Below are 26,034 nucleotides of genomic sequence, written 5' to 3' on the forward strand. Positions count from 1 at the left end.
CTTTTTGAAATGGTGGCTCAAGAGAGCACCCCCTACACTGTTGCCTGTCGTTTCTGTCTCTGAGCGAAGTGGAAAGAAAAAGTTTTTTTTTAATTTTTCAACAAAATTCCACCCTTATTTGGGCAGGTTGACACTCCCACACACAATGGGCCTGGAGGGAGTGAGGAGGTGCCCCGACCATTTAAACCTTTGCCAGCTGAGGCTCCTCTCACTTCCAGGAACCTTGGCAGGGAGGCTGTCACCCCCAGCTGACATCACTTCCTGGTACCTTGAAGCCTGGAAACTATTTCAGCAGTGCCTCTACAGTTTGGTGTAGTGGTTAGGAGTGCGGACTTCTAATCTGGCATGCCGGGTTCGATTCTGCACTCCCCCACATGCAGCCAGCTGGGTGACCTTGGGCTCACCACGGCACTGATAAAGCTGTTCTGACCCAGCAGTGATATCAAGGCTCTCTCAGCCTCACCCACCCCACAGGGTGTCTGTTGTGGGGAGAGGAATGGGAAGGCGACTGTAAGCCGCTCTGAGCCTCCTTCGGGTAGGAAAAAGCGGCATATAAGAACCAACTCTTCTTCTTCTTCTACAGTCGAAAGGTTTGAAAAGGCTGCTCTAGCAAGACAATTTGCAGCAGGGGTCTATGCACCTACAGCAGCAATATACAGTGTGTGGATAGTGCATTGCTTGCAGTAGTTAGGGCCACTTATGGACACTTGCACTGGGATGAGGGGGTGGGAAACAGACACATATTGAGTTTCTTTACCCACCTGAGAGGAGAACATGGGCACCAGTTCCTTGGCACTGCCAGTGCCTAAAGCCAAGGCCCATGTAAGATCACAGCTGCAGCTCAGCCTCCTTTTGAAATGCAGGAATTCATCTGACAGGGCTGGCACATTTTGAAGCTGAACACCACAGTCTTAAGGTCTAGAACTTCCTTTTTAAAGGCAACACAATGAACAGTGACTGTGAAGATGCTGAACTCTATACCACAATAGACCAATATTATCACCTACACACACACACACCCTGTATACAATTACTAGTCTGAAAGCGAAGTTGCTGTTATACATTTAATCTCTTGCGTTTTTAGTAGGTTTCGGTACAGTAAAGAAAATCTACACAGGAATTCTGGGAACATGAAACAGAGGTCACAAAGCTTGCTATTTACATATGGTTAAGAACTGTTTCCCATCCACACTTGCTTTCATCTCCTTTGGAATATCTGTGTTCTAAAAGTCCATCACTGAGACTCTAAATTAGACACATGATTCTGCAGAGCACATGCATGGAGGGGGAGTTATGTTTTCTTTGTTCGGAGCCTCCGCTTGATGATTTCGTGATCACTTTCCTTTTGATCCATAACGATCTGCAAAGGGATTTAAGGAAGTTCTCTTAATCCAGCCGAACATTCATTTCAGTGAACAGATGCTTACCTTTTTCTTACTTAATTCAGAGTGACTTACAAAACTGTTCAGCAAGTGGATTTAAGTCTCAATGTGGGCAGGCTTTGAACGTGTACCTAGCATCCTAGAAAAGAATACCCTTATCCTGCAACTGATCTTCCTACTAGAGTGTACCAAGTCAACCAGGCCTCTAATCTGGAGAGCTGGGTTTGATTCCCAGATCCTCTGCATGCAGCCAGCTGGGTGACCTTGAGCTAGTCACAGCCCTGTTAGAGTTGTTCTCATAGGGCAGTTCATTCAGAGCTCCCTCAGCCCTACTTACCTCACAGGTGGGAAGAGAGGAAGGTGGGAAGAGGGAGGGAAGGTGATTATAAGCCACTTTGAGACTTCTGCAGGTAGTGAAAAGTGGGTTATACAAACCAACTCTTCAACACCATTCAGAGTCACTTTGCCCACATCACACTGCTAATAGTGGCAGGACAGAGAGCAAAGCCTTACCCTCTGTATTTTGCCTCCCTGCGCAATCTGCGTTGCTAGGCAGGGCTGCTCCATAGACTTGAGGCCTGCTGAGATCTTCATAGGAAAGGCCTGTGTGGAACCGACCCCCCTTCCCCCCTCTCACCAAGACTAGCGACTCGTCTTGCCATCCACCTCAGTGCAAAGAGCAAGGAGCAATTTCCCCAAAGAGTTATATCTGCTGCATAGTCACCCTAGAACTGGTGTTCTTCCCCTGATGAAATAGAAGGCACCATCCATAATGGTCTTGAAGACCCTACGTCCATTTTTAGTTCATCTACACACAAAAAAGAAAAAGCTTTTTCGCTTGTAGGATCAAGATGGAGACTGCAGAACCAGGCTCTAAAGGTAAAGGTAAAGGTAAGGTATCCCTTGTGCAAGCACCGAGTCATGTCTGACCCTTGGGGTGACGCCCTCCAGCGTTTTCATGGCAGACTCAATACGGGGTGGTTTGCCAGTGCCTTCCCCAGTCATTACCGTTTACCCCCCAGCAGCAAGCTGGGTACTCATTTTACCGACCTCGGAAGGATGGAAGGCTGAGTCAACCTTGAGCCGGCTGCTGGGATCGAACTCCCAGCCTCATGGGCAGAGCTTTCAGACAGCTGCCTTACCACTCTGCACCACAAGAGGCTCTTAACTAGGCTCTATAAACAAGTAAATGACTAAATAAATAAATGACTAAATAAATAAATAAATACATGCCTGCCTACATACCCCAACTACCCAAGTTACTACCACTGGGAAATCCTACAATTCTGATTAGGTCCATGCATGTTCTTGCCTTGCCACCAAGGTCTATATATTTTGTAAAAGATTAGCCTCACAACGCCACTTACCACATGCCCAGAGAACTCCATTGGAGAAGAAATGTCAGTATTATACAGCCTTCGCTTGGCTCTCTTTGGCTTGAGATCATTTTCTTTAACAGATCCCTCCTCTGTCGATTTGGGAGATTTTATTGTAGCCATAAATTTCTTGGCTGAAAGATGCATTTTTAAAAAATATTTATCACTTTTGTATAAACCCACTAGGGCAGCATACACAGCCAGCGCTGTTTGTGCTGCATTCTTATCAAAACTCTGCTACAAAAAAAAACCCCTGCTCACAACAATTGCTCTACAGAAGCCCCCCCCCCCATTTTTTTTTTGGCTCAGGCCCATTTTAAAAGCAGCCCTCCACAAAACTGGAAAACATGCAACAAAAATGTACTTAAGCAGAAACATTCCCTATTTCACCCTTTACTGTGCTAAGGCAAGGAGGGCCAATGGCTGCTATTGCCCCAGGCCAGGGAGTGGGGTTGACTCTGCACTGAATATTGGTTGAAAACATCTTCAGCAAGGACACCCATTGGCCCCTGCTGCTGCTCACCAACAACCCTTGATCACTCCTCAAAATATTTTGGCCCATGGAAGGCTAGGCAGAGAAGGAAGGCAGTCTTCTCTGCTCGGCTGCTTCGGGAAACTCTTTAGAAATGGGCACACAAGATCTTCTCCTGCAGTTTCTGACCTTCACCCGAAATGAGAAAATGGGGGGGGGGGTTATCTCTGCTAAGCCTTGACACTTGCATGGGGGCCCAAGTGAGAGGCAGCTGTGCTAAGCCCTGGATAACAGGTAAGCAGTAGGAGACAAATCCTCCCCTTCCCCAAACTACTGTGCTAATTGGATTCCAAAAAGGATTGCGTGTTGCTGAGAAGTGCCATGGGGGAACCTGTCCCTCCCCAAAAGATTTGCAGATGCTTATTCATTTAATTATCGCTAGTCTACAAGCATTTGAGGAAATGAAAAATCCATCACAGGTTTATTTAAAGCCACCATTTCTCATTGTTCAAGCAGGAGCTACAGAAACATCCTTATAATTGGCTGTTATTTAAGAATTTTACCTTTGGACTGAATTATTGTAGGAGAGCTCTGCAAGAAATAGCCAAATTTGTGCAGGGATCCACCTTTGTTTCCAGGTGATGTTACACTTTCAACAAAATGCTTACTTCGCAGGGAATAATTTTTCTTAAGAGAGGGATCAGGAACAGTCTGAAATAGCAAAGGAAATTGAAAAGACGAGTTGAAGTATTTGGTTTGTGTATGGGCTTTTTGGCAGGACTTAACTCAAGATCTGACGTGACTAGAACATGTAATGTAACTGGAAACACTTTTTGGCTGCAGCTGGATTTCTCCTCACTAATGTTAAAAGCAGCTTTTGTCTTTCAGAGCAAATACTGTGTTAGAACCAATTACCTGCTATTGGAGGATGTGGCGCACTTTGCCCCTCCCCAAGTCAAACATTACTGCAGCCCCCACACTAATTCCTTCAAAGGTTTTGAGGGGCACAGATGGGTTGTATTGATATAGAGGTATCACTCATGGGAACCAGGGCCTTCAGACACTAACTACAGACACAGTTGCAGAAATGTGAGTGGCCGTAACAACCTGGAAAGTTGTGAATGTTACAGCATGCCTACACAGAGCCTTGCTGTGAGTTCAGCAATGGTCACAAGCATGCCCAACGAGTTTGTGTCAGGCACAAGTGTCCCAATGATGCTAAAATGATCATGGTACACATAAATACACACACACACACACATATATATATATAGCCTCTTGTGGCGCAGAGTGGTAAGGCAGCAGACATGCAGCTCTGCCCATGAGGTTGGGAGTTCAATCCCAGCAGCCTGCTCAAGGTTGACTCAGCCTTCCCTCTTTCCGAGGTCGGTAAAATGAATACCCAGCTTGCTGGGGGGTAAACGGTAATGACTGGGGAAGGCACTGGCAAACCACCCCGTATTGAGTCTGCCATGAAAACGCTAGAGAGCATCACCCCAAGGGTCCTTCTCTAGAGGCAGGGAAATCCAGATCTCAAGATAAAGGGTGGAACCTGTCAATACAGCCCAGGGCTTCCTTACACTCTTCCTTGCTTGAATTTTTTATTGATGCCAAGGGTGGGGAGCAGGGTGTAGATTCAGCACTGCTGCTTGGAGGTTGTCTAAGTCAGGGGTAGTCAAACCTGTGGTTCTCCAGATGTCCATGGACTACAATTCCCATGAACCCCTGCCAGCAAACGCTGGTAGGGGCTCATGGGAATTGTAGTCCATGGACATCTGGAGGACCACAGCTTGACTACCCCTGGTCTAAGTGAGCAGGGAACCATTGCTCCAGAGACATCACAGCTCCTCCTCTCCACCACACACAGACATAGGCATGCAAGCTATTGTAACACTCTCTGCAGTTCCATGCACACAAACCTTTTTCTTTTGTCTCCCTGATGAACCATGGGCTGGGGATTCAGCATTCTTCTCATTCTCATTCTTCACGACCTCCTTGAAAACAGAAGAATCTGCTCAGCTTCCAACAAGGATTTACAGGCCGGCTTGTTAGTTATCTAGTTTTGTTTTCTGCTAAATGGGGACACTTATTAAAAACTGAAGCAATTTCCATGCCCTGATGTTCACGAGCTACTGGACAATCCAGCTTAAATGGGTAGGCACGTAAGAAATGTTCTCCCAGTTGCGATGGAAAATGAAAAACAGCCACTTATTTTGCCATCGTGATTTTTCTTTATTATTTCATCTGTGTAGCCAATTTGCCCAAGAGACACATATTTAGATTTCCTCAGTTGCACCATTAAGCTGGTAGCCGTCTAATACTAAGCAGCTGATATTCGGGACATTCAGATACAAGATTTGAAATCTTTTTTGCAATGAACCAAACCATTCAAACTGCTCTAACCAGCTCTGTTCTATCCAGCTCACACACCCTGAGGGAAGGGGAGTCATAATATATATTTTCATAGAGGGTGGGGCTATCACTCAAGTTTGAGAGACATGAGAGAACATGCCAGGATCGAGGGCAGATTGTGTCCCATCGCTGCCGTTTTCCAGTGGAGCATATCAAGACTTCTGGGCTGGCACAAATCTTGTCAATCCATACTTACTCAGGATTACTCAATACAGATTAGTTATGCCTTATGCTTTTCGTTGATATATTTAGACCACACGGATTTCAGGTGAACTACACCCCTGCCCACCAATATGAACAGAGTTGCCAAATGCAAACATGAGAAGGTGTTGAAACTGGTGAAGCTTCATTAATTTTAATAAGCCAGATATTGGCAAAATGTGTTCATCTTGGGGTGAGTAATGTCCCAATTTATCTCAGTCAAGCTGCATATAACCTTCACTTTAAGTATGAATATGGCACATGACTTTTAAAGGAGACTGCGAACCTGCTCAGAACTGAGCAAAAGGCATGGGCGGTGGGAGAAACGAGAAGTTTAGAACCCCATCACTGTCACTTTGTAAACCTAATTGCCTGCCACGGCTTTCAAATCTTGGCTTTGGAAGCACCGTCACAAAGACTTTTAAAGTCCCAATTTCAGCGTTCTTCAAAATGGCAAAACAGGCAACTGCAGGAAATCTAGCTTCCCTCGATGGAATTCAGTTTCAGGCAAACATGACTCACACCGAAGCCTAGATGAATTCCAAGCTGCCTTAGCTGACATCCCAGACTAATGACTGGTTAATTTTAATTGTTGTGCAAACAGTTTCAGTATCTTGGAATATTGAGCTCGGATCGAAATAGCAGGTAAGAGGAAAACAGAAGCAGAGAGAAAGGCAAATGGAGCAGCTGCATGTATTATTTTTGCAGAGATACCGCTTTTCTAATGATAAGCTCTAAATCTACTACTAGATTAAATATGGACTCGGTTAAAGGATACGATGTTATCTACACTTCTACAGTGGTGAGACCAGCATAAAACTCAGTACCTGACCAACACCACCAGAGGGGCCCATATTTCTAAATTTGCATCTCCGAAGACTTGACAACATATTGCTCTTGAAGAAAACAGTAGGAGAGAAAGGTTATGGTTGCAATGAACCCAACCTCTCCAAGGATTAACGTGCAATAATGAATTCCAGTTCTAATGTCTCTTTTCTGAAAGTGTGACCCTCTTTAAATACAAAAGCAGGTGTAGAGGCAGTGCTTGGTTATTCTTAATTACTGCATGCAATGTGCTAAAAAGCACACAAGCTAACCATAACAGGCAATGCTCCTATTCAAAAGGATAAAAGATGCTCCAGAAGCTCATGATTTCAAGCAGCAGCCTCCAAAACCTTCGCTATCAGGTGGCAGGTCAAATCCTAGCTCAAAATCGGCCATTCCCCGGAAGAAACTGCTCTCTGTGATTTCTAGTGCAATCCCAATCAGGTGTAACTCTGCTTAGGGTTTGCATTGTCAGTCACCAACTATCTCATCCGGATGTAAACCAAAGAACACATTTAATTCTTTTTACACCCGTCCTCTCCCTCCCGCTCGTAGCCGAGTGGTGACTAGGCAACTCCCACCCACGAACTGCCACTTCCGTAACCAGAACTGAATGTCCTAAAGATATTGATTTGGACACGCTACACATTTCAAAGATGGGGAAACAACATATTGCTTCCGCTACTTCCAGGTTAGATCCAATAAACATAATACAGCGGCTATGTTAACACAGGTTCCAAGGCACAGATACATTTTGAAGCATCCTGCCTGTCCAAGTAATCAGCAGAGAAAGATCACAGACAGCCCAACATGACCGAACAATTGGGGAGAACCTTTTGGCGATTTCTCTCTTGTTGGTTCTCTCTTCTTTGTGTTGCGCTATTTACAGCCATGTGCAAACAAGGGAACAGTGGCTCGTTTTATATTCCTGTCTTTCAGATTTTAATACCTCATCCATTGCGCTGCTCTTTCTTTTCCTTGCTTTGGGCATTTTTATAGTCACTGCAGAAGGGCTGCCTTGATGTTTCACTTCCATCTTATTGGGCTGCAAAGATGTAAAATGAATTTCCATCTCAGGCTTCGGAAAGCGGCTGGTTTTGTCGTTCTCTGACGACACTTCACAAGAATCGAGGATGATTTCTGACCCGTCCTGTGATTAGAATAAAAAGAAGGCAAAGACAGACAAACCGGGAGCTTATACAAAATCAGAGGGGAAAAGGTAAGGAATTTTAAAAGTTTCTCTGCAACCTTGTGCTATTCTCCTTGGCATTATAAACCATTAAAACGTTTGAGTATGAAATCAACCCTCCTTGAGCTTGTGAGTGGCTTTGCCTCCACATATCTGGCACACCTACCACGTTTGCCATTAAGGGAATGATGCAGAAAAAAAGAGCAAAATTGTAGCAAGACCAAAAAAGTTTTCTCATCAAAATAGCTGGTGTTTTGCTATTTTCTTACTATTGCTAAAAGAAAAGAGAAGTGTTTACGTTGGGAAGCAGGTCTTGATAGCCTAAGGGTAAAGACAGCTATTTTCAAGATTCCTTTTCCTGTTGCTGGTACAAAGTGCATACAGGAGATGGTGGCTTCTGGTCTCTGAAATCAAAATCATTCACAAAGTATAGAAGCTGTATAGGACCACAAGCAAACACAGAAAAGTGTTTTGCTACTGAAAGATCAGCTGCTGAACAGCTTTTACTACAGCAACATCCAACCTGTTTCCCCAAAAATCCCTCCAGTAGCTTCCCAGTTCAACCAGAGAACAGCTTCATCCTTCTCGGTAGCTAGGACAAGGCGATCTTAATTTGCTCCCATTCACCCAAGAACTAAAGCTCTTTATGTAGGGAAAGGGTGCCTTTATTCCACTATGATATTTTAGGAGCAGTTCCTTTTCAGCATGGAAATCTACCTGATTGTCTTCTGCTGAAGATGCCCTGCTAAAATTTTGTAGCTGTGGATCTATGTCCCCAACACGGTTGCAATTTACTGACTCCATTTGTTTTTCTTTAAGCTGCAAAAGAAATAGAATGATGTTTATTATAGTTCAAATGTATTTTGATGCACTATGCACTTGGTGGTGGCACTCGGATTTGTGCCCCATCCTTCAGGAAGAGGGGCTATGAGAGCACACAATGGGGCTATCACAGCTTTTTTTGGCCCCGGCTCTGATGGTTTTTCAGTGCAGGCTTATCAAACAACATAGCTAACAGAGTAGCTGCGATTTATTTTGTGATTACTTTGACTTGTTGTTATTGTTATGTGCGAAGTCATGTCCAACTCATTGCAACCCCATGGACAATGATCCTCCAGGCCTTCCTGTCCTCTACCATTCCCTGGGTCCATTTAAGTTTGCACCGACTGCTTCAGTGACTCCATCCAGCCACCTCATTCTCTGTCATCCCCTTCTTCTTTTGCTCTCAGTCGCTCCCAGCATTAGGCTCTTCTCCAGGGAGTCCTTCCTTCTCATAAGGTGGCCAAAGTATTTGAGTTTCATCTTCAGAATCTGGCCTTCTAAAGAGCAGTCTTTGACTTAAGTACAGCTAAGTGCAGCTAAAGCACGACCTGGCCACGTGATATTGCTTGGTTGATGCTGGTTTCAATTGCAGGATTATTATTTTTTAGCAGAAAATGCAGCTGATAAATGCTTGAAATAAGATGTGGTCAACCACTCCTAATTAATGTGCACAGCTCAAGGTATTTCAAGCACGGGCAATTTTACCTAGGGGGGGTTTGCTTTTCATTCCAAGAAACTCGAGGAAACTTCTCGTGTCAGAAACTTCCCTGTGGTGATCTTAGATACAGTAGAGACCATAAACAGGACTTGTTAACCCTCTCTTCTGGGAGATGTAGTACAGTAGGACAGGGAACAGGAAATTAAGAGGCTGAGATTTGGCTTGAGTCTAGTAGGTTTTACTGAGTAATCCCAGAAGTGTTATGCCTGTTTTAGCATCTACAGCAGGGGTGGGCAAACGGTGGCCCTCCAGATGTCCATGCTGGCAGGGGCTCATGGGAATTGTAGTCCATGGACATCTGGAGGGCCACCGTTTTCCCACCCGATTTATGGTAAACCTAATTTATTTTATTTTGTTACATTATAACCTAAACTGATTCATATAACACCATATTTGTAATACTGTGTGCAATGATTCAAGTGGTGTTGGATGTAATTGTTTATTGGCCCTGATTAGGCCTCAGCTTGAGCTGTGCTCTGACAGAGGGCCCACCCATTCCCAGTATTATTGTTAAAATCCTGAAGGTTACCTTACAGTCATGCAGATCTTCCACTGTATGCTGTTTGGCCTCTACTGACATGGGCGACATTGTGATTTTAGAGTTTACAAAACTTTGCTTTAATTCCTGAATAATGTTGTCTCTCTCAGCCAGCTGCCTTCTGAGTTCTTTTAGAGCAGATTCATGATCCTTAACAACAACAAGGAAGACTATCTTAGCTATAAAAATCTGAATGGATTAGTAAAACACAAACTTTGAGTATCTATTGGATTTGTATAACCAGGATAGAGTTAGCGCAGTTACTGAAAAACAATGCAATATGGAAGTTATTGTTAAGGAAATGAAGACCCTGAAGGCACACGTCAAAAGAAATGGACATCTGCTCCATTTGGTTAGGTCTGTTAAGAGCATCTCAAAACCAACAAACATGCCCTCTTCATGGATCATCAGACTCAAAAACTATCCCTGGGAACATTCAGTTCAAGAACTATCATAGAATTAATTTTATTTTAAAGATTTTTGCATTCCATTTCCACTTAAATAGGGTCGTGAAGGTGGCCAACATTAAAACATTTCAATACGTAAAATATACCTAGAATAAGAAGTAGCTTAAATTTATTTTGCACCTAAAAAGCAGCCCATTGCCGAAAGCACAACAGGCAGAATAACTATGCATGGGGGGAAAGGCAGCAGGAGGAGGGGGAATGTACACAGACCTGAGTGGGAGCTTTCAGTGCTGCCTTTTTCAGCTCTTCCATTTCGACATCTTTCTGTGCATTGCTAGAAATCAGGGAGCTAAGCTGAACTTCCAGAGCTGCCACTAGCTGATCTCTCTCCGCACGCCATTTTTGAAGGTCACTATCTTTTTCTGCCACAAGGTTTTGCTGAAGGGAGAAAAAGAGGTTTTTTGCAGGATTCCTTGTTGTAGAAGCTTAAAGCAGCAGGAATTGCAAGAGTTTAAAACAACGTCAGCAACAACCCAAACACGACTAGCCTATAATATTGGAGTGTCATAACATGGAGAATAAGGAGCATCAGCACCCTGCCTTGACTCAAGCCGAAGACCAAAGAGGAGAAGCGGGTCAGAAAAACAGCGTCTGTCTGCCCCCTTTTCCTCAGTGTGTCTTGTATCAAACCTGAGAATTTAGGGGACCACTGGGATGAAACATCTCTTATGAAACATTCTTTTTTGAAATGTGAAATGTTTCTTAATGAGTAGCAAGAAAAAAAAATTGAGGGACCATTAAAAAAAGCCAATTAATCCCCCCCCCCTTTTGAAATGAAACTTATAAACTGATACCCAAATATGCGGTAGGCCTACATATTGTAATCACTCAAGAGTTTCCGTCCAAATAATACTTTTTTAACTATATAAGTTGCTTTGAGACTCCTGCAGGTAGTGGTATTGGTTAAAATTGCATTTTAGAGTTCGATCAGATAGTCTATTGGCCTGTTTACTGAGAGACTCTTTTAAATTTAAATTGTTCTCTACCATCCTGACTACACTACAACAAATTGGCATTGACTAGGATTACATCTTGTCTCTGAATGAATCTTCCATTATGTGCCGAATTAAACAAAGGTTCCTTGATCAGGAATTCCAAAAAGTCCATCCTACTGTTCCGGCAATTTGCTCTCCTCTCCCCGTGCTCTTGGTCTCCAAGTGAAGCATGGGATAATGCCAGCTTATTTCTATCACTTGGCAAACCCCCTTTATCGCAGAGCGTTTTCGCTTTCCAACGCCGTTCCATCCAAAGTATTACAAGGGAGATTTGCCAAGATTCCTTTAGACTGTCCCTGTGAATTAAACACTCCTGACACCATGCAACATATTACTGGATTGTCCCTTGTTTATTGTCCAGCAAAACCATATTATGCCTTTAATATCGAAATGGAGAAACCATTCAAAAGACCTGATCTGCCAATTTTTATTGAGCAATAAAGATGCCAATGTCACCTTTATTATGGCTGAATTTTTGTCTTCCGTTTTTAAACTTAAACTGATTGATGTATCCTGACTCTCTCTGTTCAAAGCAGTCCAAAGTGGACCCATCTGAACTAAGGACATGTTCATAGTGGGCTTTAGTGCCAATGCAACTTGATTCTTTGTATTAAGATCCTTTGAGTGGAAAGTGGGCTGTGATTACATATGCATGGTAGGTGGATGCACGAGCCACACACAGTAACGGCATTCCTTGGAGGAAAAGTGAGATATAAGTTTCATAAAGCAACGATGGCTCAGTTAAACAAGCAATTTGACTGTGCAGTCATACCACGCTATGATAATCTGGCAGGAAGGAACTGGAATGTCACAAGTGCCTGCATGGATTTTGCAGGGTTAGACAAATTTAAAATGTGTTCTGGCACTCTGCAAATTTGACCCCCGAGTGCTCACCACTTCTGCCAGCTGCTTCGCATGATGTTCTCTGTCGCCAGCAAACCTCTTCATCTCCCTGTTACGATGTGTCTCCGCTTCTTTTGCTTGAGCAATGAGGTTCATTCTTTCTGCCAACCACTTTTCGCGGTCCAGTCGATGTTTTCCTTCACACTCCTGTTTTTTAAAAAGTTAGTCAAGAACTGAGCCCACTCTTCTTGGGGAACTGGGAAGGCTCTCAAAAGGTTAGGCGTTAGCTGTCATCGGCTTTGGGGAGAACGCGTTATTCTTCCCTGTACAATTGCATCAGTCTATCAAAGGCATTAAACATTCCCAAGACGACAGATGGCTTTACTTGTCATTCGACTAAAGACCTTTTTATCCGGCAGGTAGCTCTTTCTTTCTGAACAATACCATTCTGAACCCATCCCTGTCACAACAGGCAGAACTGTTATTTCATTTTGCATACCCAAATCTCTTCACTGTTCCATCATCAAAGCTGGGAATTCATCACAGTTCACCAGTGGCTGGATTATGGACTTCTACTGAGCTTTCCTGTCAATCCAGAATAGTTTAGTAATAAATTAAGGCTGCCTAAGGAGGTGGTGACCTCCCCTTCACGGGCAGTCTAAGCAGTGGCTTCGGCTGATCTTATGTATTACATTTCTATACCAGCCTCTCTTGCGGCTCAGGGCGGTTTACAATAAGAGTTCGCAACTCACAATCCACTGTGATGCCGATATAATACAGAAAATATATCAATGTCTAAAGGCTTAGCATTGTGGACAATCAGTCACAGCACAGGGAGACTCCTGACTGGCCACCCATTAAATAAAGTTACATCCACAGTTAAGTTAATGGGGGGGGGGGTTCTGGGGGCCCTAGTTGGTGGTGTTGCTTCTTTGGCTTCAACCAAAGGCTTGGTGGAAGAACTCCATTTTGTAGGCCATGCAGAACTGTTTCATTTCTGACAGTGCTCCAATCTCTTCTGGGAGCTCATTCTCAGGACAGAGAAAGGCCTGGCTCTGGTTGAGGCCAGACGTCCTTCCTTGGGGACAGGGATCACGAGCTTATTGGTGTTCAAGGAGCATAATGGTCTTTGCTTTACCTCTCTAAGTCTTAGCTTTAGGCTGCTCTTGCATTGAGCAGGGGTTTCGACTAGATGGCCTGTATGACCCCTTCCAACGATATGATTCTATGCCTCATTTAACTATGCTAAATACATATCTCCTCTGGTGCCCCCTGCAGGACACTATATTCTGATCAGTCATGCACTGCAGATCTTGCATATTCCAACACCAAGTTACTATGATGGGTCCTAGTCAGACATGAAAAGAGTAGCATATTCAACATGAATAATGCTGCTTCAGCCACCTATTGCTGAGATTAATTTTGGCTCCATCACTAAAAGAGAGGCACCAGTAAACTGGAGATGTTACAGTTCATGCACATTTTTAAAGCATTCAGTTGATGCCAAGCGGTACATAGCAGCTCACTATACAAGCAGGAACCTTCCTACAAGCTTGGGGCGAAGCCGCATCCAGCCCTTAAAAATAAGTTCGGATTCTTGCTGCACATTACCTTCAGTTTCTCTTGCAATCTCTCCAGTTCTTCACTAGGCAACTTGGCCGTGTTTTCACATTCTGCAGTAGAACGTTGTTGCCTAGTAGCAGAGTTCTGCTCCTCTAGCTCATGGTACCTCTTTTTCCATCCTTGCAGCTCTACCAGGGTGGAAACGTGTTTAAGAAGTTGGAAGCGGATTGTTGCACGCGTTTTGTTATTATTGTTTTTTTTTAACTGCAAAGATTCATGGAGTTTGTCACTGACATTGATATGTGGGAGATGGTCCAAAAACGTGGACCAAAACCAAATGTGAAAGGTTTTGAACAGCTTTTTAAAGACATTTCTTAGATCAAACAACCTAACAAACCTCATATTTATTTTTAAGCAATTGATTTGTTTTCCTTACAACTTACCAGCTGCTAATCTTTCTGAGTCTGCTATCTTGGCCTCAAGTACTTGATCTTGTTCTGATTGTGTCTGTTCTTGCTCCTCTAAGGTCAGCTTCATATCTCCAATGATCTTCTCCTTGCAAGAGAGATCTAAGGATTTAAGCACACAGTTTTTCACTAGAATTTTATCTCGTACTGTTTCCCTAATGAGTAGAAGGTTGCTCCACTCAGTCAAGCCAAGGCTCTTTCTCCATTTTTGCACTAAGAACCACCCCTCAAATTGTAAGGGCACATCATCCCCTGCTTCATTTCAGGTTACAGGTAGATTAGAGCAGAAACACCCAGACTAAACATTACACAGTCAGAATGGCAGCATTCCCCTGTGGTCGAACTGTGGCGAAACTCCCGATGTCCATGGACAACAAATACCATGATCATGCAAGCAGGGGGAACATGGGAATTGTAGTCCATGGACATCTGGAGAACCGCAGTTTGGCCACCCCTACCCTAGTACTTTGGCATGGAGAGATTCCCATCTTGCCATGTCCTAGCTCAGAAGATGCCATCCACAGTTGCTGGCCAGACATCAGAGACTATAACTACCCGACCGGAGCTACATAGTCCGGAAAACCCACAACAACTCCAGCCATTAAAGCCTTTGACAGCCCATTCAATGTTTGGTTAGCAACTTTAAAAAATAATAAAACTTTAACCCATGTAATATTTCACATCCTCGTCAGTAATACCAGTACGACAAGCACTTTACATAGACTATGCTTTGGTAAGACAAGGAGGGAGGAAAATAACCCTTTGCCACCACATACCGTCGCAGGCCTTCTGGTACTGCTGTGAAATAGCCTCCAGTTTCTTGTTAAGTTCTTCCTAATTTTAGAAAGGGGTTGGGGAGAGAGAAGGGGCACAGAGGTGAAATCTGAAGATAACGCTTCATTATACAGTGGACGTGTAAGCAACAAGCCGGCTGCTCTATGAGAGCTTTCTTTCAAGGCTAGTTCCAGGCAAATGTACTCGTTTTTGGTAGGGTATCCTTTTCTCAGAAGGAAAATATTAAGGAAAAGCTTAAACAATCCCTTCTCTCCACAAATACACACTTGGACTATTGCATAACATGATTTGAACTGCACCCACAATAGTGAGACATGTGGCCACGCTGCTGGTAATTGAAGAACAATTTGTGGCAGAGTGTACCAATATGCAAGGAAGGAACCCAGGAAAGAACTATATGATTACTGCAAAAACATACAGACATGTTTATTTTATTTATTAGATTTCTATACTGCCCTTCCCCATGGGTTCAGGGCATTTTCTTGCCAGATCCTGCAGAACACAAAGCTCTAGACTGTTTCTTCCTAGATTTTTTGGGGTCCATAGGTGAAAGAAATTTTAACAATGGTCTTTTATGCACATGTGTGTACAGATTAAGCTGACCAAGTTGTCTGCTTTGGTGGGCAATCTTCTTACCATAGATCTGCATCCTCCATTGCTGCTCAACAGAATAGTGGGGAAAGGAAATGAGAGGGACAAAACACTGCACAACTGGAAGTGACATCACCATGTTGCTGTATGCTCTAGGATTCATCTAGCAAAAAATCCCTATGGCACCACTATGGGTGAATGCTAGCAGGCCTCAGCATGTGGTAGTGTCATTTTCAGGTATGCAACAGGAAATGGCGGTATCTCAGGATGCCACTTGCATATGTTTTGGACCCCCAGACTCTTAGGGGCAATGAATTGAAGGCTGGCAGCCCTAGTACAAATGCCGGTGCAAATACTTAAAGTGTATGTCAGTGGAGTCCAAAGATGAATTCTACCCTGAAGGTCAATGGGCTTAATTCTCCTTGGGAACTGCACAGAAAAATATTTTATTAACCTCCATTGTTACCGTTGTCCTTCCTTACAAGCTATTGCTATGACCTCCACATTGCAGAGGTGGGCATGGACCAAGATAGCTCATTTCAGAAGGCTGCTGACCTCTCCATGTTGTGACCTGAATTGCAATTTCCTAGATCACATCCCTACAAACTATACTATAGCAGCTCTCCAGATTTTGTGATTGCCTTGAGAGAGCGACCTATATAAGAACAAGGAACTGCAATACAAACATCTCATGATACCTTCTTAAATTGCTGGATTGTTCGCTGTTTGATTTCTAACTCTTCAACCAGCTGGTTTTTTGATTTCTCAAGTTCGCTCACTCTGTTCCGCAGTATTTTCTCTTCGGAACGCATGGTGCAAACCTATTTTTAAAAAGAGGCATGTAATGCAAGCTCAGTGGGGACTAAGTGGGAATTGTATAAATACTTTTATTCCCCCCCCCCAACAAACACTTTTGAAAATATGATTTTGGACCTACGCTGAAAGCAAATCACACAATTCCAATTTAGCTAGTATGCATGACAGTCGGGTACGCTATGGAAGGGAACAAAGGGTACCCAAGTAGATCAGGACACTCATGTTTGCAGGATACTGCGCATCTAGAAGGCTGTTTCCAGTTTTTTCAGAAACAACGCAAATGGACTCTTAGATATGAAGCCATAAAACTCAAGGAGACCAAGCTGCTTAGAGGAACTGGATAAAGGCCATTCATTACGTGTTAGGTGGCATGCAATGAAAAGTTTCTCCTAACAGAAGGAAGAAGGCAATTTTTGTTAGCTTCCCCTTCCGGTTGCTAACTTCCCACTCCCTACTCATGCCATCACTTGCTCAACCCCCTGTTCCTCCAGCAGCAGCACCATGGTGGTGGGGTATTTCAGCTTGAGACAGGAAGCCAAAGAGTCCTGCACCACTGACTACGCCATACGTAACTCCAGTGGTATATTACTATGCCATACGTCAACTCCAGTGGTAGCTCCCCAAAGATGCTAAGAAAGGGAATAGGAGGGCAGAGCAGGGAGGAAAGAACAGAAGCCCTGTATAGGGACTGTAGGGCCACTGCTTTCAAACAGGCATCCTTACAAACCTCTCTCTGAACTTGCTCGATCTGCTTTTTGGCATCAGCCAGCTTCTCTTTCAGGTCTGTGTATTCTTCTTCCTTCTGGCGGATTTCCACTTGCAGCTGGGATGAGAGGGCAGAGCTTTCCAGGAGGTCTTTCTTCAACCTGGAAAAGGGAAAACAGAAGATGCAGTAATCAGCAGAAAAAGGCTCAGAGCCCCATTTCGACTGATTAAGTCCCTCTTTGGCCGTGTTGCATGCTCTTCAATACGGATGGGCATGAACTGACTCAGCTGACAAACTAAAATTAACCATGAATTTTGCCTGGTTCATGGTTCGCAAAGCAATATTCGCAAACTGAAGAACTGCCACAAACATTTGCAGAATTTGATGCACTTCTGCTCTCCGCCTGTAGTCACGCCCCAGTTCCCCAAAGCCAAGTCCGCAGACTTTAGAGAACAGGGTGGCACATGAGAAGACAAAACAGTTACAAAACCCAAGAAGGCAGATAGTCTATCCTCCTTGGTTGGTAGTCTGCCACCACCTCTGAACGGGTCCCTGGGCATCCAAGACCCAGAGGCAGTTTTGAAGCCTATCAGGGAATTACCAGGGAGCTTGACCCTGTCCAGGGACAAGTCCCACAATCAAAAGGCTTACTTGGTAGTATGGCACAAGTTAGGCAGGCTAGGCTTCGTCTTAAGAATCAAATGACAAAGTTCTAAAAATAAGTTTATATTTATTAAGGTGCACACATATAATTATATACTGGCAGTGAGAAAACAAAAATGTATATCTGGCTAACACATGATGCTCACAAGAATGTCAGGATGACAAGACAGAATTTCAGAGTTGCAGGTTCACAAGGCACAGACAAAGGTTTCCCCAAAATCTGAACAACAGGATGTTACAATAAAAAACCTTTATGGCTGATTCCCACGTGGGGTCTTGGGCACAAAAACCAATCATATCCAAATTAACACTTTATTAATTAACCAATAGGGTTACTAATGTCAAGTTAGATGAGCCAATCCTGAATCAGATGATATAATGCCAACCCATCTCACTCAAGGCCTGTTTCTCACAACAAGTTAATTGGGAACAACTGAAGCCAATTGTCTTATCAGTAGGTGCGGATAGTGTGAAGCTTCTCAAGGGCACAGTTGCAACTGATTGGCACTACATTCCTACACTATGAGAGCAAAGGCTTTCTCAACAGGCCCGCTAAAGATTTTGGGTCAGTTCACAAACCAACTTCGCGGTTCATATGGGTTAATGGTTCAGCCATGAACTGAATCGGAAAAAATGCGGTTCATTCCCAGCTCTACTCTTCAGCTTTGTTTCCAATCAAGGTCCCGGTAAGTATCATCCGTAGCAAATGGCTAGCCCTTTCTCCCCAGGAACAGCAGGCTGGAGCTGGCAGAAGCAAGAGAGTGCTATCATCACCCTGCACTGAGGAATCCATCCAAATGGTACTCACTAAGTGACTGGAAAAAATATATGAATCTCCACATTCTTTGCAACTCAGAAAAGGCTCCAATTATAAGCCTTGCCAAAGAATAAAAGAGCGAAAACTGTTGTCTTGCGTGAGCTGCCAACCTGAGGTCATAGGAGCCTCTCTTCAGAAAAAGAAATAATAAACTGCATTCTTCTCCCACACACATACACACACCTTTTCCAACAAGTGGGATCTCACATGAAGTAGCAGCTGCTGTTATACTCTATATATTGGATTCATCACTTGCATAAGCTGTGCATTTTTAGTGTGTCAAATCCAAGTTATTGTTGGAATTCACTCTTCAATTTATCCACATTTAGGGTTACCAAACAGAACACACAAAGTTCCTGATAGTGGCATTCTGGTGCCCTGGACTGGCTGCTACTGATGCCGTGACAGCAAAATGTTACCAAGAAATGTAACTCTGAATTGGCTCCTTCTCTTGTCAAACATGTATGTAAAACCTTTCCTCTTAGAAATAATTGTTTCCTATGGTTCATCTAATACAGGGGACTTCAACTGACCTAGATGCACCTTTAGCTCTCAGATTTAGCATGAAACCCAGTGAGCTACCATCAGAAGTCATGTGACATAACAGGCACATGACAGGAAAAGTGGAAGTAAGAGTTTATGATCCTACTTGTGCCAAGGCTGGGAATGCGGCTGGCAGGCCAAGACTACTGGTACAGGGAACAGACCAGCAGGCTGCACATAGTAGTAGAAGAGTTGGTTTTATACCCTGATTTCTATTACCCGAAGGAATCTCAATGCGGCTTCTAATTGCCGTCCCTTCCTCTTCTAACAGCAGACACACTGTGCGGTGGGTGGGGCTGAGAGCTCTGAAAAAACTGTGACTGGTCCAAGGTCATTAAGTTGGCTGCATGAGGAGGAGTGGGGAATCAAACCTAGCTCTCCATATTAGAGGCCACCACTCTTAACCCCTATACCAGGGTTTGAGCCAGGAAGAAGCCCTGTTTACTGACAACCACATATTGTCTAGTGTGTGTGGAAAAGCAGGAGGTATGGCACCCTTGTTTTACACACACACAGAACAGGTTTTTCAAAAAAGCACCCTTGTGACCCAGGAAGTGACAACATCACCCACATCTTTCACCCTTCTTTCACTCCCTCCTCCTCTCTTTACCACTACTACTATGGCTGCTCTGCCTCATGTAGGCCAGAAAGAACAGGAGCTGAGAACACAGCCTGGACCCCCCCCCCATTCCATGCCCCAACCAATCCCCCCCTTTGATATTTACACTCATGGTTTACCCACTGAACCCTCTGAGCAGAGGCAGCCAGTTCCCTAACTTGTGGCCAAATCCATTAAAGCAGAAGATGGAAGGCTGTGGACCCCCCCCCCTCTGGAGCTCCCATGGACCTCTGGTTGGGAATGCCTGCTCTAGAGGGTAGAAGAGCATATAAGAAGCTGCTTTGTATTTACATTACAATTTTTTTTCAAGAACCAATGCAGTGAAGACAGAAGTTTAAAGACCAAGTTTTATGCTGCAAAATGTTTCTAAAAAAAAAAACAGTATTTAAGTGTCTGATTTTTGCTTAGAAGAATTATGTCCCACGCATTTGGAAATACTAACCACAGAGGCAGCACTGCTTAGCTCCCAAGCCCTGATGAGCCCAAGCTAAGCTGGGCTATTCCACTTACTAAAGCTGGCTGCAAATTCATATCCGTTTTCTTTGAAAAATGTACCAGGAGAAAGACCTGAAGGTACATCATTATCCGTATTGTATTTTTTGATCATTCTCTGCCTGGGGATGCCACGAGTGTAGCTATATCAAGTTAAAATTTATACACTCCCATGTAAACACATAGTCAATACCTCTGGATGGTGTCTCTGTTCAACTAATTGAAGTTAAATGAGGTCAGACCCTGCCCATCTGATCTAAGTCACCAATCAACACACAAAATGGAAATTTCATTGTAGATACTCAGGTCTGTATATGCTTGGAAGAAATGGGGTTAACTTACCGCACAATAGTTTGCTTGGCTTCCTCTCTCTCCTTTTCTAGGAGTTCAACAGCCTTCAAGTTATCCTTCAGCTCTTGGACTTCTTCCTTGAGCTGTAGTTCCTGATTGCTTATGCTTTTGATGTTAGATTCCGAAAGAGCAAGTTTTCCTTGCAGGTCACAGACCTCCCTTTCTGCAACGGAAACTGCAGCCTCTTTCTCTTTAAGTGCTTCTTCCAAAGCAGCTACCTTGGCCTCTTTTGCTCCTTGCTGTTCCACGACACCATTGAGGTTTTTGATCTTCTCGAGATAGTCAAGATTTTTCCTCTCCTCTGCCCTGTACTTCTCTTGCAGGTCCCTTATCTGACCGAGGAGGCGCTCCTTTTCCTGTAAGGATGCTTGGCCTTGATGGATAGCTTCGGTGAGCTGAGACTTCAGGCGAGACTTCTCTTCTTCAGCATCCACAGTCCTTCTTTGCAGTTGGTCTACTTGTTGTCTGAGATCTTTTATCTGACTGCTCTTCTGAGAAGAACTGTTAACAATTTGCTTGCTCATTTCCCAGATGCTTTCAATGCTATAGTGAAATGAGTTTTTCTGAGCTGGGTGGACATGAATTTCTTCCTGCCCATCTTTTGAAAGCCCTCCCTGCTCCTTCCAATTTGACGGGTCAGCTGTAGGGACATCTAAACCTAATCTCCTTAGCTCACCCATTTTTACCTCAACGGCTTTTACTTTTGATCTTTTTTCAGCAATCATTTGGTTCGCACTTTCTAGTTTTTCAAGCAGTGCCTGTATTTCTTCCTTTTGTTCCTTATTGAGAGATTTCAGGCCAACTACCTCAGACATTATTTCCTCACAGCTGGCCTGCTGTTGGCATAGTTCCTTTCTCAAGCCAGAAGCATCTTCTTCCACAGAAGAAAGCTTTTGAGTCAAGCTAGTTATTTCTCTAGCCAAGTCCTCATTCTTGCTCCTCTCTTGTTCTAACTGCTCTCCAAGCATGGCCAAGTGAACTTCTAGCATCTTGATCTTTTGTTCCAGTTCCACCTTTTCTCGCTCTTCCCTGAAAGTACGTGGCCGAATTTCATGAGGTTGATTTGTCTCTATGGCCCCTTTAAAACTGTCAGTAATGGATCCTACAAATAGGTTTTAAAAAGATAGTTACTTGGACGGAACGATGGCAGTATTTACACCAAGCAAATGTTGCTCAAGGATCTCTGGGCAACATGAGAGATGAACAGAATTATTTTCATTGGGAAATGGATACACATGATCACATACGCAGTCTTTTTCAAAACCTGCAAGCCTTTTTATAGCTCAAATTTTGTGGAGGAAATGATGGTACCCGTGTTGCCCTGGAACTTGTCAAAAACGTGAGCATCCTCCCAGGGCAAGGCTTTTTTAAGTGAGCTAACTCTGACTGTTCATCTGGGGTGAAGCATCTCTTGTGCATATCCAGCCATGGCTACTCATCTAGAGAAGCCATTCAGGCCAGCAGTTGCTTCAGGGATAGCAGCCTAAATGCACTAAATATGAGCAGGAAGTAAGAAGCGCCCACTTCCACAAGGAGCCTGATAAACCAAAGATGCATAATCTTCATCCATCTGGATTCTTCACACAAGATTAATTTTCCAGGTCAAGAAGAAAACGTGTAAGTACTCCAGTTGCCTCTAGGCCTGACAAAGTCAGCACTGCTGATGCAGACTCAACCTTCTACAAGGCAGCACAAACTTAGAGTCATAGAGTTGGAAGGGGCCATACAGGCCATTTAGTCAAAACCCCTGCCCAATGCAGGATCAGCCTGAAGCATCTAGGATAAGTACCTGTTAACTTATTACCACTGCTTGAAGACTGCCAGTGAGGGGAGCTCAGCACCTCCTAAGGAAGCCAATTCTACTGCTGAACTACTGACTGGAAAAAAAAAACTATCCCTGATGACCAGAACCATTCTACGCATAACCCTATGATTGTGGGTCCTATCCCTTGCTGCCAACAGGAACAGGAGTCTAAACGACAACCTTTCAGATGCTTCAGAAGATCCAGCTCTGCCAACACCAGGTTTAATAGCTATGCAGGATCAACAGAGCTGTTTCACTCTCTCAAAGAAAGGGATAAGCAATCCAAAGGAGAAAGGGAGAAAAACAGGAGGCAGAAGCACGTCTTCTCCTGTCTCCTGAATATGCCCTTAAAGAAAAGTGCATGTGTGTAAATTTTGTGAACTTCAGGATAAAATTTACTTATTAGCAGGTAGGTAGGAAAATAGTTAAATGGCAGGGGGATCAAAATAGATACAGAATGCTCAACTATGCAAAATGTGCTCTAGATGCAGTTTCTCGACATTGAAAAGCTGTTTTACAGGCAACCTCGGGGTGCTGCAGGCAAAGCGTGCAGCTTTTCACCTCCATAGAGAATATCCAGTATACAGATAATGCTACAGAGAGGGAGAGAGAAGTTTATTCACATACAGTAGCTCTGTAATAGGGAAGATCTGAAAAAAGAGACCTATTCCAGATCTGCCCTCCATAGCAAGCACCACTATTATTTTAACTTGATTTATATACCCTGCCTTTCTCCCCCATGCGGACCACTTCTCCTTTTATCTTCACACCCAGTAAATTGGGCTGAGAGTGTATCATTGGCCCAAGGTCAACCCAGCACGTTTCCATGGCAGGGTGGGGATCCGAATCTGGGTCTTCCAGATTTTAGACTGGCGCTCTAACCGCTACACCACAGTGGCTATCACAAAGGCGGCAAAATGGGCCCCACTGCAGAGAAGGCTGTGGTTTCGGCACCACCATCCCCAAGTTTAAGAGTGGGAAAAAAAACACACAGTATTGAATACACTCCTTGTTACTGCAAGTTCCTTGTAATTGAGGGATAAAGCTGGGGAAAGGAGGCGATGGGGGAAATTGGCCTGCCCAGCTTAAAATATCCTGGTAAATGTGGATTCCAAATATTGTTCTGGACAATAGAAAGATTTTTCCCAGATGAATGCCTGGACGGGGACAGCATCCTTGCTGCGTAGCTTTCCCACTGAGGAAGGGATAAGACAAAAAATTCTAGATTAAACCATTCCTGGCCCCAGGGAAGCGTGCCTAGGCTCAACCAGGGCCAGGCCTTTTCGGTTCTGGCCCCTACCTGGTGGAAAGAGCTCCCGAGTGACCTATGGGCCATGCTGGAACTTTCAGTCTTCTGCAGGGCCTGCAAAACGGAGCTCTTCTGCCAAGTCTACGGTTGAGGCTGGGGTCGGCGAGGTAGATCAATGCCCTCCCCCCCTCCGGGTATGAGTAGTACATCGTTTTGACCTCCTTCTCCACCCCTCTAGTAGTGGGGATTGGGAGCGGTTTTTTCCGCCATGTTGGGCTTTTTAAGTCTTTTAATGGGGGGTTTAATGGTGATTGTATCTGTAACCCGCCACAAGCCAGTTTTGGAAGTGGCGGGGAATAAGTAGAAAAAAATAACAATTCTGTGGTTCTGTGAATAATAACAATAACAATGATATCTTTATTCTAGTGGGGCTAGCAATATTTTTCTATGCAATGGGATCAGCCCACGCTGTGAGCGCTACTTATCGTGCTATAGTTCTAGGGATTTTTTTGCGCGCCCCGTGTAGTATGTTCCGTTTCAGATGTTGCCAAGAGTTTTTTCTAACCAACCAGCTACAAAGTAGCTCCTGGTTATTTTAATCCCAGTTAGAAATTAGGAAACATTTATCTCTGTGCTTGGGCTATGGAGAGTTCTTTGAAGATGATTTAGCTAGAATACACAGGAGACTCCTAAAAGGAGTGTGTACGCATGCACACAGTGCCCTGGATGGGCACAAAAAACATCAAGCTACTCTAGGTATCATTGTCCTCCACGCAGGAACACCAAAGACAGCATCTTTTGCGTTTGTTCTCAGAAAGAGAAATATAACAAGCAGAAGGTAAATCTGGTTTTCTACGAACAGAAGTTTATTTTGACTTTTTAAAATAAAAGCAACTGAGCAGTCATGCAGGATGCACATCCGTATCCAGTTTGCAAGCTGGCTGTCTTCGCCTTGGCCATTAACACTGAGGCTGCCGTTTTGCATTTAATTCTGAAAACTAGTAATTTTTGACCTCAGAAGCGTCTTCACATTGGTGGAACTGGAAGCGATACCTTGCTTTGCAGGCGGGCCTTCCTCTTCCTCCCCCCTTTCCAGGCACCGTTTCCTCCCAGCATCCAGATGTTTCTTGGGCGGCTCCCTAAAATCGGAGTAGTTTGCTCTCTTGTTCTGGTTCTCCTGTTCCATTTGTTGTTTAATAACAGCAATCGTGTCCTCCTGTGTTGAAGTTATACAAGAAATTATTTTAATCATCTGTGCATTTTAGCTTTTACGTTTTCCTCCAAGGCAAGTAAGTAGTTAGCTTAATTAAGTGAGAGAATTGTTTAGGAACTGCAAATTCCCTACCAAAATACTTGGTTATTTCCTACTGTAAAACAATTCAACTACCTCTGAGAGTACAGCAGCCGTGCTAGATCAAATTATAGGCCCTTTTAGCCAAGCACTTCCCCACACATAGTAGCCAGCAGGGGTTCAAGGTAATTGTAGTCCCTGCCCATTAGTTGTGTTTGTAAGCCATTTTGGGACTCCTGCAAGTAGTGAAAAGCAGGGTACAAAAAATATCCAGCTCTTCTTTTTCTTCACTCTAGTGAAGGAGAATGAAGTAAACTGCTTTGGTTCCCCACTGTGGAGAAAGGCAGTGGAAGCATAAGCATATAAATTAACATTTAGAGTGTGTCAGTTTATCCTGCAGGCCCCAGGGAGCTTTAGATGGGTTTTGTGAGGAGCAGCTCTCTATCCTCCTCCTGCCCCTCCCGGAGCTTTATTACAAAGCCATTTTGAAATTTTCAAGAGCTGATTATAGTCATAGATATCAGAAACCTTTATTGGCGTAAATCATGATGCCTGGATTAGAGTGACTGGCCATCAGTGGCTGATCTCCTTTCTCGGGATCACAGACAGAGGGTAGCAATAGGAGAGAGCTCCTCAAGCCATCACCCCTCCCATGAAAACCACCACTGAGAAGTCCCTCCCACAAAGCACACCTGTTGTCCTTTGGCTCTTAGGAACCTGGCCTTCCCCGTTTTGCTTGCAACAAAGCACAAAATGTACCTGGCAGTGTGGTTGGCCCAGCAGTTTGCATGCAAATAAAGCAACTTTGGTTACACTGCACTTGAATTTGGAAAGGAAGTGGTGCCAAGAGGCATTGTTCCGGTGTCATGCTTTCCCTTCCTCTCCCCTCAACAGACACCTTGCGAGGTAGGTGGGGCTGAGAGAGCTCTAAGAGGTCTGTGAAACAGCCATGAAGAACTGTGGCTAGCCCAAGGTCACCCAGCTGGCTGCATGCAGAGGAGTGGGGCAATCAAACCAGTTCTCCAGG

At 44.1% G+C, this 26,034-nt stretch overlaps 1 protein-coding gene across 4 annotated transcripts in view; it reads right to left on the minus strand.

The window, feature by feature from the left end:
* Positions 1–1,045: 1,045 nt before the first annotated feature.
* KIF20B (kinesin family member 20B) overlaps positions 1,046–26,034 on the minus strand; it is a 48,176-nt gene continuing 23,187 nt past the window's right edge. For all 4 annotated transcript variants that reach the window (XM_077350327.1, XM_077350324.1, XM_077350325.1 and 1 more), the window contains exons 20-35: positions 24,770–24,932; positions 20,655–21,765; positions 17,200–17,338; positions 16,355–16,477; positions 15,047–15,104; positions 14,247–14,372; positions 13,852–13,991; positions 12,292–12,447; positions 10,613–10,780; positions 9,927–10,085; positions 8,575–8,676; positions 7,618–7,818; positions 5,150–5,224; positions 3,794–3,941; positions 2,750–2,892; positions 1,046–1,360 (exon numbers count right to left, since the gene is read on the minus strand). In XM_077350327.1, the coding sequence (XP_077206442.1) occupies positions 1,292–1,360; positions 2,750–2,892; positions 3,794–3,941; positions 5,150–5,224; positions 7,618–7,818; positions 8,575–8,676; positions 9,927–10,085; positions 10,613–10,780; positions 12,292–12,447; positions 13,852–13,991; positions 14,247–14,372; positions 15,047–15,104; positions 16,355–16,477; positions 17,200–17,338; positions 20,655–21,765; positions 24,770–24,932 (3,081 nt within the window). In that variant the 3' untranslated portion in view covers positions 1,046–1,291. The remainder of the gene's footprint in view (positions 1,361–2,749; positions 2,893–3,793; positions 3,942–5,149; positions 5,225–7,617; positions 7,819–8,574; positions 8,677–9,926; positions 10,086–10,612; positions 10,781–12,291; positions 12,448–13,851; positions 13,992–14,246; positions 14,373–15,046; positions 15,105–16,354; positions 16,478–17,199; positions 17,339–20,654; positions 21,766–24,769; positions 24,933–26,034) is intronic.

The sequence above is a fragment of the Paroedura picta genome, chromosome 8 (assembly GCF_049243985.1).
Source record: "Paroedura picta isolate Pp20150507F chromosome 8, Ppicta_v3.0, whole genome shotgun sequence".
Classification (NCBI taxonomy): Eukaryota; Metazoa; Chordata; class Lepidosauria; order Squamata; family Gekkonidae; genus Paroedura; species Paroedura picta.